Here is a 15726-nt window from a genome sequence, read left to right on the forward strand (position 1 = left end):
GTGATGCTGGAAAGTAGTAGAGAGTACACAACCCTTCCAAAATGCAGAAGAGCAACTCCTATCCTGCACCAGGGAGAAGAAGCTTTGAGCTGGGCCTTGGAACAGAGTAGGTTTGACAGACGGACAGGAGGAGGCGGCAGGGTGACTGAGAATAGTCCCCATGCCCAGCGGCAGGCACTTAGCTCCTGGAGTGATGCTCCGCTCCAGAGCACATTCCAGAGCTGCTGGGACCACTGAGGGATGGCTCAGGCTTTTCATCAGGCCAAGGCCGAGAATCGATGGGCAGCCACAAGCCAGTTGGACATCATTTACTCCTCGGCCGATGCAGCAGTAGACCAGATGCCTTAATTTATTTGTTGGTCTTCATGCTAAAGCTGCAGTTTGCCAGTAAACAGGCAGGGTAATGATGCCAGGCACCCTTGTTAGGGGCTCATAATTGCTTAATCTGTCCACTAATTGACCCCGGCTCCCGGGGCGGCCCTTCATCAAGGAGCCAGCCTGCGCTCAGGGTCTGGCCACGCTGCCTCAGAGAATGGCTTCTGGAAACAGAGTAGCTCATTGTGATCCATCCTCCTTCACAGATGAACAGATTAATTGGGCTGCCAATTAGGCAGCTAATAAGATGATGAGAGAAAACAAAGCCAGACCAAAAGCTGCAGCCACCCTGAGCTCTGGCTCCCAGTGTGAGGGTGGGGATGGAGAGGAGAGGTTTCAGACCCATCTCCTGGCTTGAGGTCAGATACAGTTCAAGGGCATCTTTCCCATTAGTCGGGAAACTGGGAGGGGACCTTCCACTTTGTTTTGGTGGGAAAAGTGGGAAGTGAAGAGGAATACGAGGAGAAATGTTGGAGAAAGTAAAGAGTGGAAAGGAAACGCATTGCATGGGCGGAGGTAGTGAAAAGAGCATGGACTTGGGACCTGTATTCAAATTATGACTGGTTGTTAGCTAGAGAAGTTACCAGCTTTCTCTGACCAGTTAACTTATACTGACATATGCATAATAATACTAATCTGAAAGGCTGTTCTGTGACTGGGTTAGAGCTCCTATGTTCCAACTGCCTGACACAGCAGCTTAAAATTGTAATGTGCTTTAAGAAAGTCACTTAGATCAAAGGTTGAAAGACATGGAGGAAAGTGAAAAACAGAATGGAGTTTAGATCTAGGAGTCCTGATCTGTGAAGTTTAATGACTATGGGATTTGGGGACAAGCTACTGAATTGGAAAAGCCACAAACCAGCAATCAGAGCCCCTGGGCCCCAGTTTTGCTTGGTGGGCCCGCTCTTGTCTTTACAATAAGGAGAAAGAACTCAGAAACTCCCCAGAGTGCACCCGCACTGACAGTCTCGGATTCCATCTATTTCTTTCCTCTCTTGGGGAGCAGAAGAACCCTCCTCTGCCAAGTGAGGAGAATAATCTCCCTCCTTCTGGGAGACACTATCAGTCCCATAAGATCGGTCTGTCCCTTCAAAAGTTTTCCGGGTCCTTTCCTTCCAGCGGATTGAATCAGAAAGCAGGAGGGTAGGAAAGCTGGAGGCAGGAAGGCCGTGAGTGTGAGTGTGTGTATGAGTGTATCTGTGGGTCTCCTTACTCATCCTCTTACCCCCACAAGACAACCTGAGGCATGACCTCCCAGAGGGAAGGTCAGCTCTACACCAGCCTAGGGCCTGGTGGGCACCTTGGCACATAGCAGCAGGGTCTGGGCTGTGGGACAGGAGACCTGGGTCTGGTCCCCCCTCTACCAGGTGACATGTAGTGAATCCTTTGGCTTTTCTGAAGAGCAGGGCTGAGAGCTGCCCAATGACCTGGTAGGATTACTGAGAAGAGTGAGAGGAAGAGAGAGTCGGCATAGTGGCACCTCCACGTGCCTGATATTGCCCTGAGCCTGACATCCATGGTCTCGTTTGCCCTCCCAGTAGCTCCGTGAGGAATACTCAGCTGCCCCTCTTTGCAGGTGAAGAAACAGAGGCTCTAGGAGGGTTGAGGACTTGCTGAAGGTCCCAGGCTGGGAGGTGGAAGTGGCAGGACTCAGACTCAGGCCTGCCCAAGTGCAGGCCCCTGCTGTGCCCACTGCCCATGCTGCCCTCCAGGGGGATGTGCCTTGCCTGCAGTGTCATCCCACCGTGTAGGTCTAATTAATTCAATTAGGAAGGGTCTGAATCACGGAGGGGCTTTAACAAAAGAGCAGTCACTGCACCAGGAGGAAAAGCTGAGGTCTAGTCCTCGCCAACCAGCTGACGTGGAGTGTGGTCTTCCCCCACGTAAAGAGGACGGTTCGGTAACAGCTCTCAGGAGGGTGGCGAGGGAGTGGGGGATGGAAGTCACACACTGGGCTTTGGTTCATGATGAGGGCTAGTGGACCCCTACCTGCACTTGCAAGTGCTCAGTTAGCCATGACCTCCCTCTTAGAGCTCCTATGTTCCAACTGCCTGACACAGCAGCTTAAAATTGTAATGTGCTTTAAGAAAGTCACTTGGATCAAAGGTTGAAAGACATGGAGGAAAGTGAAAAATGGAACGGAGTTTAGATCTAGGAGTCCTGATCTGTGAAGTTTAATGACTATGGGATTTGGGGACAAGCTACTGAATTGGAAAAGCCACAAACCAGCAATCAGAGCCCCTGGGCCCCAGTTTTGCTTGGTGGGCCCACTGAACACCAGGCACTGTCCTACGTGTTGTGTGAACATTAACTCATTACACTGTCACAGCAACACTAGGAGGCAGGATTCCTACTATCATTTCCCTTTAAGATAAAGGAATGGAGGCACAGAGAGGTTAGGGGACATCCCCAAGGTCACACTGTACTAAGGGGAAGAGCTGGGATCCAATCCCAGGCCACATAGCTCCTGGGACCATGCCGCACACGCTCTACTCCAGGGCAACACCGAGCACCTTGTGGCTGATGAACAAGGAGAGTGTGTCCTCACAGAGGCCAGGAGAGGGTCTGAGGCGGCAGAGGGGTGGCTGAGAAGCAGCCATCCCACCACCAAGCACCTCTGCCTCCCTTCCCACCACCGCCTCCGGAGCTCTGCGAGGACAAGGCTCCGCTCTGCTCCCAGCAGCAGGTGTGTCAGCAGCTTTGCGGTGAGAACCTTGGTCCCAGCCAGATGGGGCGACCAGGCCCACATGTCTGTTCCCCACTCAAGGTCACTGAGCCAGTTAATGGGGAAGAAGTGAACAGAACGAAGGTACCAGACATCATCCTTCCAGGCCTTGGGTCCCTCTGCCCTCCCCACAACCAGGTGGGCAGGGGAGGGGACCTGGGGGAGGGCTTGGTCTGGGGAAGAAAGCCCAGCTGAGCCATTGTGGGGACTGAGAAACCCTTGGGGAAGACTGTGCTCAGTCTCTCTTTGGCAATGGGGAAAGGATGCCTGACTTAAGCTGCCTCCAGGAAGGAGGAGCTGTGTGTCCTGAGGGACAGTCAGGGATGGGAAAGACAAGGCAGAATTGGGGAGAGGGGCCTACGCCACACCTGCCATGAGTTAGTGTGTGGCCTTGGGCAAACCACTTTGCTTCTCTGAGCCTCTGCACCCTCTTCTGTAACATGCACATCCACTGCTGTGGGATGTACAAATATTGTATTTGTTCCCGTTTTGTTTTTTTACTTCAAAATAAGGTATGTGCAGTGTGCATAGGAATTTGTTTGGGAGACCCAGGTTCAAGGACCCCTTAGGCTCCCTTCTGCACCCTTCTCCCTCTTTCTGTCCCCTGTGGCCCCTTCTGTGCCCTTCGGCCCCCTTCTGGCTATGTGACTTTGAGGCTCCTCTTTCTGAACTCAGATTTAGCATCCCAGAGCCAACACATCATGTGTCCCTTACCGCAGCCTCAGGAGATGAGCAAAATAATACCCATTTTACAGATGTAGAAAATGACATTTGAAGACCCAACCCTAGGCCTCTGGTAGCTCATGGTTTAAAAGTGAAGAAACAATATAACTCTAATATATAACAAATCAGGGCAATAAAGATGACTATCAGGTAACCTCTAAAGCAGCCATAAAGTAAGGGGCTACAGAGTGTGTGCCAGGGGCCCACAAATGGCATCTGACATAAACCTTGGGCTATGGGAAGTGTTTACCAAGTGGCAAGGAGCAGCAGGCAGAGGAGTAACAGGTGCAAAGGCCCAGCAGTGGAGAGAGGATTGTCCATTCAGGGATTAAGTTGTGTGGGGCTGGGATATAATAAGGCTGAGGCCAGAGAATCTGGCAAGAGCCAGATCATGAAGGTGAATGTCATGCAAGGAGTTTGGAGTTTATCTTGAGAAGGTAGATGGGAGGCATTAAAAGGCTCTGCCAAGGAGTAAACTTTGATTGAAAGCCTACAGTACAGCATTGGATCTATCAACTCAGCACCATCCAGGTTCCTTTTTGGAAAAGCAGGGCCAACAGAGAGAGCACCCGAGCTCTACCCAACTCTGTGCCTCAGGCCTCGCCTATAAAATGGGAGGCGGCCCTGCCCTCTGTCCACTGCGCACAGAGGAGGTGGGCATGGGAGTCTAAGCTCCCCAAGAAGAAAGTATTGATGGTACGGCTGCTGCCTTTTTACAAAGGACTCAACAGTTGCATCCGATTAGCTGGGGGAACAGGTCTGCTGCCAAGTTTAGTAACTGACAGATGGCTGCCGCAAAACCAAGAGGGACCTGGGAGAGGTTATGGCAAGGACAGTGCTGGAAGTGAGAATGCCAAGGAGTAAGCTAAGGTGACTGGAGCGAGGAGGTGAGACAGCCCAGCTGTGCCTTGTCTGAGCTGCTTGGCTCTGGGGGGATCACCTTCTCTCCCTGAAACTGTCTCCTTGCCTGAAACATTGAGGCAGGCAGTTATGTCCAATCACAGTGCTGCAAAAATGCGAATGGGGAAAATAGACCCCATATTTATCTGCATAATGCCTCACAGTGTACAAAGCGGATTAGCTGCTTCACCCCCTCAGCTCCCCATGAGGAAGGAGGGGCACCTGCACACAAACACCGCGTATAGGACGGGGTGTTTGTGTGCATCCACCCTAGGCCAGCTCCATCACAGCCTTCAGACAGGGATTGGTTTCCTAACCTATTTCACAGTCCAGGAAGCTGGGTCACACTGCGAGGAAGTGGCAGAGCCGACATTTGACCCCAAGCCTATCTCATGGCAAATCACCAGGTACTTCCCCGGCAGCAGGCCATCTCCCTCGAGTTATGTGACCTTGGTGGTTTTTCCTATCCCTTTGACCTCGTGATCACTTTGAGACTAAAATGAGATAAACTACTTAACTTCTCTTAACTTCAATTTTCTCATATTAGTTCCTCTGACACTGAAAAACTCATATGGTGGAAATAAATTAAGTCAAATTAATAAAACTAGATAATTAAAATAAAATGTGTATTTTATTTGACATGTTACAATGCTAGGCACATATATAGTATCATGTAGTTTATATATAGCACACCCACTAGATAGGTAAAAGTGCAACAGTGTTAGCAGGAATGCGGGACACCAGGAGCTCCGATGCATTGCCTGAGGCAGCGAATACCTGGAAAAGTGAATATGCACATGTCTATGGCCCAGCAGTTACATCCATGATTAAACCCCCTAGGAAGGAATTTGTACTTGTGCACAAGGCACTTGTGTAAGCACATTTGTATCAGCATTGTTTACAAGAGAAAACACTGCAAACAACCTAACTCTTCCTTCAGGAGCACAGACAGGTCAGTTGAGGTGCAGACAGAGTGGAGTAGACTGCACGGTGAAACAGTGAACAGCTTTCTTCACCAACATGGATCCTGGGTGAAAACCAGTATTGGCACACACAGGACCGTACCATTTTTATAAAGCTCAAAACCATGCAAGACTAACACCACATTGTTTAGGAATGCTTGCACGCTTAGTAAAACTGTTAAAAAAGACAAATACAAAATTCAAGCTGATGGTTATTTGTGTGAGGGGGAAGGCAGGAAGGAGGACAACGGACTTAAAAGGAATTGATAATCTTCTGCTTCTTACGCTGGGCATTCACTAAATTATTATTTATATGTTACTTATTGAACATATTTATATCGCTGACTAATTAAATGTATTTTATATAGATGAAATATTTGATAACAAATAAAATGCAATTATAAAGAGATATATTTGAGAAGAGACATTGTATCTTATTTATCTATGGTTGTCTGACACCAAGCATGCTTCCTTGCTCATGATAGGTATTTCAAAAGTTGTATGTTCAGTGAATACTTGAGTGAATGAGTGAATAGAAAAATTTTAGTCCTTAATTCCCTAGTTCACTGCCTGCCCTTCCGTCAACATGCGCTTTGGCCTGGACCAGATGTGTTATTGTTATAAACCACTGGAAACAAATAAAACACAGCTAGAGAGTGTAGGTGTCTCTGTACGGCTCATTGTCAACACAGCACATATTAGAGAACTTCATTCGGTCCCCCTGTTCATTTATGCATCCATCCACTCATTCATCCAGTCATGCATACATACATGTGGTAAATATTTATTGAAAATAAATCCTAGGAAAGATCAAGTGTAATCTCTTTAGAAGTGAAGCGAATTCCCATCCAAGACAATGATTCTGTGTGTTACCACACTGTCCCAGATACCATCACAGTGCCCCAGTGGGGGAGAGGGGCATCAAGCACAGGATACCCATGGGGTCCTGCTACTCACCTTGGCACACAAAGGAAGAGGGTGTTTCCCCTGGGTGGACTCGTCCCGTGATGAATACCACCTTCTGCTCTGCTCCTTCCCGAAGATTGTCTGGAAGATAAAATAAAAGAAGGCTGCTAAGGAAGGCAAGGAAAGCTGAGACTAGGAGAAGGAGAAAGCAGGAAATGGGCTGGATGCTTTACATTTCTCTCTTAAATCATCCAAGCATGTCAAACTCGCCGTCAGTGGGCCGCATGCCTCATTTATTTGGCCAGTGTTAGCCTTTGAGTTTGACATGCTTGGGTTAGAGCCATTAAGTCCCAGCCATTGCTGGCTAATTTAATTATGTCCCTGGCTACTCAATATTAAAAGACTACATCCCATTCCTTGATGCAACTGATTATATTAATATTAAAGTCATGTAAAGAGGTCATATGAGTGACTAAATCCCAGATCCACTGACTAGGCAAGTTGTATATCCATTCTGAGTTTTAATTTGCTAATCTATCAATGTGGATAATAATATCTACTCCATAGGGTTGTTGTAATAATTATACAAGCTAACATACTGCCTAGTAAATATTCAGTAACTGATTAAGTAAAGAGGGTGGTACTTAAATTAGTAAAAGTGGCAACTGCCTTTCAATTAGCTCCTTTTATGTCAGGCACAATATACAAATTATTTATAATCCTTATAGAAACATTCTCATTAATAGTCCTTTTCATAGAGGTGGAGACTGAGTCTCAGAGAAGCTATATAACTTGTTCAAGGTCAGACAGATAATATGTGAGGGAGAATGAAACGATGACCAGGGAGCAGCGAACTGCACAGAGAACCAGGACTCATTTGAATTCCCTCACTGATTGTTCAGGCAATCAGTCGAGAACCCAGAAGGACAAATACTAGACCAGTGGTTCTCAACCTTCCTAATGCCGCAACCCTTTAATACAGTTCCTCATGTTGTGGTGACCCCCAATTGCATTGTTACAAATTGAACATAATTAAAGCATAGTGATTAATCACAAAAACAATATGTAATTATATATGTGTTTTCCGATGGTCTTAGTCGACCCCTGTGAAAGGGTCGTTCAACCCCCAAAGGGGTCGCGACCCACAGGTTGAGAACCGCTGCTCTAGACTAACAAAGTTTAAAAACAAATCTCAAAAGGACCAAGCTGAAAAAATAAATGTAACTGACTGGCATATAAATCCCAACTCTCTTTAAGGGAAGATAACAGAATCCAGACATTCAACCATGTATAATTCACAAAATCCAACATCCAATAAAAAATTACTAGCCATGCAAATAAGTAGAAAAATGTGGCTCTGAATCTTGGCCCAAGCTCTTGCTGCCTCTACAGAAGTCTCACTTGTATAAGATTTAGCTACTGTGCAAAGATATAATTAAGCAAAAGCAGTAGCCAAGAGTGACAGTTCCAGAAAGAAGGGGCAGGAGGAGGGTACTTAGCCGTGGGCAGAGGAAGGACTGATTGCCCCAGAACAGAACAACAACCTGAAGTGAATTCAGAAATGAAAATAGAGAGAAGTTGGATTACAGGATTCCACTGAGGGCAGTTAGAAACAAGGAATAGGATTTCAGCTTCTGAAATGCTAGAGACAGGTTATTTTGAATGCAGTTCATGATCCCACTTTTGATACATCAATGTCAGATACTAAAATAAAAACTAGTAACTCTATGAAGCCTGGTTCTAAAGGCTTGGGACTTGCTTGGTCTGTTGGGGTGAGGTCAATTGAGTCCCTATTGATAGGAAAGGCAGCAAGATAGATAATGGAGACCGAAGATGTTTCTGAGAACTCGCTGTGTACTCAGCACTGAGTGAGGCACCTTTAGGAGCAAAGGGAGAAAGAGAAGACCCACCTTTTCTAAAGAAGCTCATGGTCAGACATGTGACCTTTTCCTAGACTGAACAGAAGCTCCACAAGGGAGAAACTGCAAGTTGTACTGTGCATTTTTAATGTCTTTCCCAGGACCTTGCATGGAGCAGGTGTTCAGAAACCAGCTGTTAAATTAATAAATAAAAAAATACTCATATAGATGACAGTTTATAAATAAATTTAGACACACATTATCTTATGTACTCGGCATCATGTCTCTGTGAGGTGGAGAGTACTGACCCCATTTTACAGGTGAGGGACCTGAGGCTCACAGATGGAAGGTCATGTAGCCGGCAGAGGTAGTTCAGCCTCAGCTCCCAGCTCAGTGCCCCTTTCACCACCTTATGTGTCTCCTCTGGATCCAATAACAATGCAAGACTCTACATCCTCTGCATTTCCATCTATAACATACAAAAGTGTTTGTTTTCATCCCTTATTCCTGGGGGAAGTTTAACTATTCTCTTAGTATTTATATTGCTTTTCCCTTCATAAAAAAAATGCCACCGAGCCCTTTAAAAAAAACACTGTCTAACACTGATGCCATCTATCTCAGCAGTTCAGAAATGATAAATGGCATTACCGGGGCCCTCGGTGAAGGCTACCTTTATGAATGTCTCTCCTGACCCACTATCAACTCAATTGCATTCGGCATTTCTGCTGACCACAGGAAAATGCAAAACGGGCATTCTATTTGCACACTAATTTTACCGAGCCCCTGCGTCTTCATAAAATGATAACGTGGGGCTAATAAAAATCAAGCATCTCGGGTGCTAATATAAGCAAATGTTGATGCAGGCAGGTTACAAACTGCTTTGTCATTTAGGAGGCCGTAAAAGAGCATTATAATCATCTTTAGACAAAATGGATGGCTCGCCTTGGCTTAGTTTTTAGCTTTCATTTGCAAAATCAATTTAAGGTAATGTAGCAGCTCTGAGGCGGTGTGACATGGGACCCCCCCATTCCTGTCACCGAGATCCCAGACTTGTGCAAAGCCAAATAAACATATTCTTGGAGGAGGCAGCAGGGAGGGTGGAGGAAGCATGCTAGAACAAAGCCATGGTGGAAAAGAAGCTGAACAATGAGAACAAAGACAACTTGTAAGGGATGGTAAACCTGGACACGCGTGGCGGGTGTCGTTCAGGGTACAAGGGCACACTCAAGGGGGACCAGGACAGCCATCCCTCCTTAGTTAACAGAAGGTGTTTGAGTCAAATGTACTTACGTAGCATCTCAGTGTGTGTGCGCGTGCACACACACACACAGTCCTTTGTCATCATATCCCTCTATCATCATCCACTATGTCCCTATTCATAAAATATTTATTAAACACCTTTTCAGTGGCCAGGCACTAGCTATCATTATCTTCATTTCAGGGACTGGTCCAAGCTCCCCCAGCTAATGGCTGGCCCAGCCCGAGTCCCACCCAGGCAGTCCGACTCCACAACCAGTGCTCTTAACTAACCTCTGTGCTCTCCTGCTTCTTGCGAAGGATGGTATCATCCAGTTACAACAGCAATTACATAATGTTTATTCAGTACTGATTCTGTGCCAAGCACTTTACATATATGATCTTATTTCATTTTCATGGCCATGCAGTGAAACATCCACTATTTTTACCCCTATCTCATAGATTAGGAAATTGAGATCCAAAAAGTTAAATGGCTTGTCTAAACCTACATAAGTAGCAAATGTGGGAGACAGGATTATACCTAAGTCTTTATGGACCTGAAATTTATGCTCTTAAGCACAGTGTCATATCATCTCTCAAAGATGAAATAAGGTCCTTAGGGGGATTTTAAAAATACACCCACGAATTCTGTGTTCATCTGCTCCCTTCCAGAGGTGGAGATGCACTCCTCTCCCCAGCCCTCCTCTCGCTGTGGGCTGGACTCAGAGACTTAATCTAACCAAGAGGATGCTCTGGAAGTGGTGGCACCTCCCTGTGGAGATTGGGCTTCCATCGTGCGTGCACCGTCTCTCTTAGGAATCACTCACTCTAGAGCATCCAGCTGCCATCACATAAGGACACTCAGGTGGCCTGTGAAAAGGCCCATGTGGGGAGAAACTAAAGAATCCAGACAACAGCCAAGAGGATGAAGCCAGTCCAAACCAAGGAGTGAGCTTAGAAGGGGGCCTCCAGTCACGATGACTGCAGCCCTGTTGATAACCAACTGCAACCTCATGGACGACCCAGGGTCGGAAGCACCCCGGTCAGTTGCTCCCGCATTCCTGACTCCAAAGAATCTGAGAGATGATAAAAGTTTATTGTTTAGATGCTGAATTCTAGAGTAATAGTTAACTAATTAACTTGTCTATAGATGCCAAATTCAGTAAGGACCAGAGCCATAACCTCTCGGTGCCAAGATGAAGATGAAGATGAAGTAGAAGACGAAGACGAAGACGAAGAGCTTCAAATTATCCATGGATCTGTGGATGGTGAAGGTGCTAGAAGAAGCCAAGAGGCCTCAAAGAGCACTAGCTGGACTCTCTAAGGACAAAAATCTCCCCAAAGTTCACATTATCAGTTTGGTTTCCCTACCTCTCCTGACAATAACTTATCATGGGGAGTGAGGTATTATGTGCAGTTTTTATTTTTACCTCTAAGCCTTTTTCATTTTCTGAGAAAATTGCCTCATATCGGTTTCTAAACCAGATCAATTGCAGTCTCTTCTCCAATACTCCAGGGCCCAAAAAGGTCCACACCACACGAAGCTGGAGAAAAAGAAATCTTGGTGGCAGTAACAGCATGGCTAGCTGGTACCTATCTGAGGGCCCACTCAGGACTAGCATAGCCTTGTCCATGATTTCCCTATGTCAACACCATTCTTGTCTGTCCATCTTCCACCTGGCCCCCAAAGTGGAATTTCTAAAATGCAGATGGTAGCATACCTCTCCCTCTGCTTACAACCCTCAGCAGCTCTCTGCTATCCTCCAGGCGAGCCCAGCCTCCTTCCCCAGCATCTCTAGTCTCTGGTGGCCATGCCCTTCCACAGGCCCGGCCTCGGCTAACTCCTGGCAGCTCCACCGCGGGCCACGTTCTCCCACACCTCCACACTTGGGTTCATGTTTTTCTCTCCACCTGGAATGCCGGCTCCCAGCTTGTCTGTCTGGCTTACCCTACTCAGCCTCCCGGGCTCTGCTCAGATGTACCTCTTCTGAGAAGGCAGCAAGGAAACTAACACTCACCCAGGACTTGTCCTTGACCGCCCTGGTGCTCATGTTGGCCTGCATCTGATTTCATCAGCACAATAATTCTGTGCTTTTCCCTACAAAATTCGTCATGTTGAAGGCAACCTAAGGGTATCCCTGTGGTTGATCAGACAATAAAGAGGGATCAGGGGCTTTGAATTATAGGGAGAACATGCTCACGGTGCAGAATTTCTTGTATATGATCTTAGGAGAAAGTGTAGGGTTAGGAGGCATCAATAGCACTTTTGGGGGCAGTGGAGACCAGTGAGTGTGTTTGAGTAGAGATGAGAGCTGAAAGCAGATGTCCAGGGCCGGCTCAGCTGAGCTGACTGAGGGCGAGTCCCACAGCAGGGGGAGCTGGGTGAGGGGTGCTGAGGGGGACACTGGCCCCTGTGTTTCTTCTGTCCCCTGATGGGATCAAATTGAAAGCCTGCTGGCTTCCTGGCAGCTGTACCAGGACTCACATCCAGGCCCCAGATTATTGGCTGTGAGGTCTTGGCCAAATTACTTATATGTTCCAAGCCTCTGTTCCCTGTAAAATGAGAATAATAATCCCCAGCTCACAAGATAAGGGACAGATGTTTAAGTCCCTGCCCCACTTATTGAATAAGCCACAGAAATAGGGTTTCTTAGGACTATTGACATCTGGAGCTGGATAACTGTGTGTGTGTGTGGGGGGGTGCATGTACAGCAATATCTCTAGCCTCTATCCACTAAATGCCAGGGGCACCCCGACACCCAGTTATGATGATTATAAACAGCTTCAGACTTCACTAAATGTCCCACGTCTTCTCAGAGACAAAATAGCCCCTGGCTGAGAACCGGTCCCTTAAGGGAATATTCTCCTTTATTCTGATTGGCTTATTATTATCTTCCCAAGCAAACTTTAATTTCTTAGATTTTTATATCTTTGCACCAAGTCCTCCAAAAAGCCTTTGCAGTGTCAGACCACAGTGGCTTCACCCTCTTCTGAACCCACAGAGCTCATCTTGGCCCCTGGTCCGGTCGTAAATCATTTGCTGCCTCGCTCAGGCAGGACCCAAAGCCACGATGTTCCGCTTGATGCCCAGCATCTGGTCTTCTTGAGAAAACAGTTGTGTTAGCAAAGTTTATTTTCAGTTCCCCGCTCCACTCCCAGCCCTGCCATCCTCACCTACACTAGCTCTCCCACAATCTCAAATCTCCTAAGTGCTCCAGGGTGGGGATTGGGTGCTCTGCCCTAGATGAGCTGGAGAGGAGAACAGGGATTGCCATTGAAAAGCATATGCATTCATTCTGGGACAAGGCGCCTCTCTGGTACCCCTCACATGTCCACCGCATATTAAAACCACTCATTTGGCTTGAGAACGTGTAAGGACACCTCCAGCTTACAGGAGGCCCACAGAGGCTGTCTGAACTGCAAAGCCTGTGGAGATGAAGGAGACCCAGAAAGGACAGGGACTTGCCTCGGGCCACACAACTAGAGGGTTCAGCCAGGTCTGGAGAGCAGGGCATAGAGTTCCAACATCCAACAGCCTCCTCCCACTACCTTGGGCAATGTCCCTGATGCTGGGGGAGTGCCCAGTGGGTGCTTGCCAAGGAAGTGAATGGAAGCCAAGAAGCAACGGGCTTGTGATACAGAGGGCCAGGGCCAGCTGCCAACACTCTCACCTTGACAGGCACAGGAGCAGAGCCCCCCCCCACCCCCCCTTACACACACACACACACACACACACACAGTGGGTATTGTCATATACTATACTTCAGGCTGGTCCCTGGGGACACGGGGAGGAATCAGACACTGCCATCCAGGAGCTTAAAGATCAGTGGAGGAGAAAGATCCAGCCTGGCTTTGGGTTTATAAACTTGAATTCTAGAGTCAGATAGAAGGAGGGTTGAATCCAAGTCCTGGCACACATGACCTTGAGCTCTGAGATTGTTCATTTCCTCATCTGCATGATGAGAGAATAATGATACCAACCTCATAGGGATCTTGTAAGAATTAAATGAGCCAATGCATCAAGCCAATTCATAAAACTGGTATGTTCAAAATAGTATGCACTCAAAAACAGTAACTTACAGATCACTTGGTCCAACCGCCTGTTCTTACAATTGCAGAAACTGAGGTCACTAGACGCTAAAAGACACTGCAGCCATGACTTTGCCTATCTTTTTTTCCAATTTGTATTCCCGGTGCCTCACATACAGAAGGTGCTCAATAAATACTGATGGAATAGTGGTAGGGTACCTATTGCTCTCTGGTTGAATCAGGCCAGGCTTTCCCTAACGTGCGCTGTGCCTTTTGAATTCTCTTGCAGCCTCCAAAAATACCTCGCCAGGTTCCGTTTCAGGCTTACTAGCAAATGCAAACTGAAGTAGGCCATGCCCTTCTGCAGCAAGGACGACACCAACAGTTTCCCCAGGAAGAGGGGGCAAGAAGAGGTGAAAGCTGGGATGAAAGTCGAAGACAATACATTCTAATCAAACTTGATAAATATGTAAATTAAAGCAGCTGAGCAGTTGGCTTTGACAAATGACTTGCCGGTAATGGATTTTCCATGGTAAAGGGGAGAGTTCAGCCCGCCTGCTAGTCAAGAGAGAGCCCTCTCCTGCCTTCCCAGCAATGCGGGCTGATGGGCAGGCCCTGGGATGCTGGGAGGCAGACAGAGAATTAAGCCTTCTTTTAATAGATGCTATTTACTGAGCATCTGCTAGCTGCCAGGCTCAGCCTCCATCAGCCCTGTGAGAGGAGACAGCCCCTGTCTCCTGGGTGAGGGAGCCCAGGTGAAGGGGAGTGAGGGCCAGATTCACAGATTCCAAAGCCTGGTGTCACCCAGGGGCCAAAAAACAAAACAAAACAAAACAAAAAAAAACAACCAATGAGGGGGTGGGAGGGGCGGTTGTCTCATCAACTCAAAAGTTAGTGCCTTTTAGATTTTTGGTTGCTTTTCTGTTTTGTTTTAAAGATCCTACTTTACCGCCTTTCCTCCCCTCACAGGAGCTGGCATGGTGGTGCTCATGAGAGATCTGTTCCTTAACTTGCTCTGTGGCTCCAGAGGGCCTCCCTGTGCAGCTCTGCAGCTGGGAATGAGCCGTCAGTGTCTGCCCAGGCAAAGGCCCGGACAGTATGGAGCAGGGAGGAGCTGGTGGACTGCAGTTTCTCCGCAAAAGCCACAACAATCGTCATTATAAACACTAAATTTGAGGAGGGTGGGGAGTGGAGGAGGTTATTACTTAGCAATCGATAACCAGAATAATTGCTATAAAATTGATGGTTCTAGTGGGTTCTAATTCACCAGTCAGGTGAGAAGTGCTGAAGGGGAAGAGGTTTTGAGCAGTGACCATGCGCTGAGCCCTTTTCCTACGTTATGATCCAGGTCACTGGGCTGGGCGAGAACTGTGCTGTTTTCCCCATAGTGCAGATAGCAGACCTGAGGGCAAGTGCGAGGCCCAGCCCTTGCTAGCTGGACTTCAAACCCTGTCTTTCTTCTGACACCTCTAAAGAACTAGGTCTATTCCCAGCTACATGAGATAAGTCTGTGCGTACAGGTGTGTGGGCACAAGCATGTGTCATCTGCTTCTGACTCAAATTCCTACAAAGTCTTCAGTTTGTATACAAAGTTATCAGAGTTGAGGTGCAAACAGAAATTCACCTTAAATGGTCTGTAGTCTTGGAAAGACACTACCAATACAACTTCCCCAAACAGAGAACCAGTAGGTATGAGCGCCCCAGTGTGTTGGAGAAGAGTCCTGGTGGGGCTGGGAGGGAGGCGACCACGCCCTGAGCGCAGGCTTGGCCGCCGACACTGGAGGAATTTAGATTTGGAGAGTGCTTTCTTCCCTATTGAGATCTCATCGACTGGTATGAAAATACTACTTTCAATCTCAAATCCCCACTGGCATCTTTATATAAGCACCGAAAACGCTACTGGGCTTTGGAGATTTCATTTAATGAAGGAAAAGTATTTCTATTAAAGAGCAATTTTTTCTCCCTGAACACAATCTTCAGAGGATGCAGGGCCGCTGGGTTTTTTCTGGGG

General features: G+C 47.3%; 1 protein-coding gene across 1 annotated transcript in view; it reads right to left on the reverse strand.

Moving 5' to 3' along the window:
• AGBL4 (ATP/GTP binding protein like 4) overlaps positions 1–15726 on the reverse strand; it is an 887859-nt gene that overhangs the window by 92107 nt on the left and 780026 nt on the right. Inside the window, exon 7 of the mRNA XM_023752821.1 lies at positions 6643–6732. Coding sequence (XP_023608589.1) covers positions 6643–6732 — 90 coding nt within the window. The remainder of the gene's footprint in view (positions 1–6642; positions 6733–15726) is intronic.

Source organism: Myotis lucifugus, unplaced genomic scaffold (genome assembly GCF_000147115.1).
Source record: "Myotis lucifugus unplaced genomic scaffold, Myoluc2.0 scaffold_37, whole genome shotgun sequence".
Taxonomy (NCBI): domain Eukaryota; kingdom Metazoa; phylum Chordata; class Mammalia; order Chiroptera; family Vespertilionidae; genus Myotis; species Myotis lucifugus.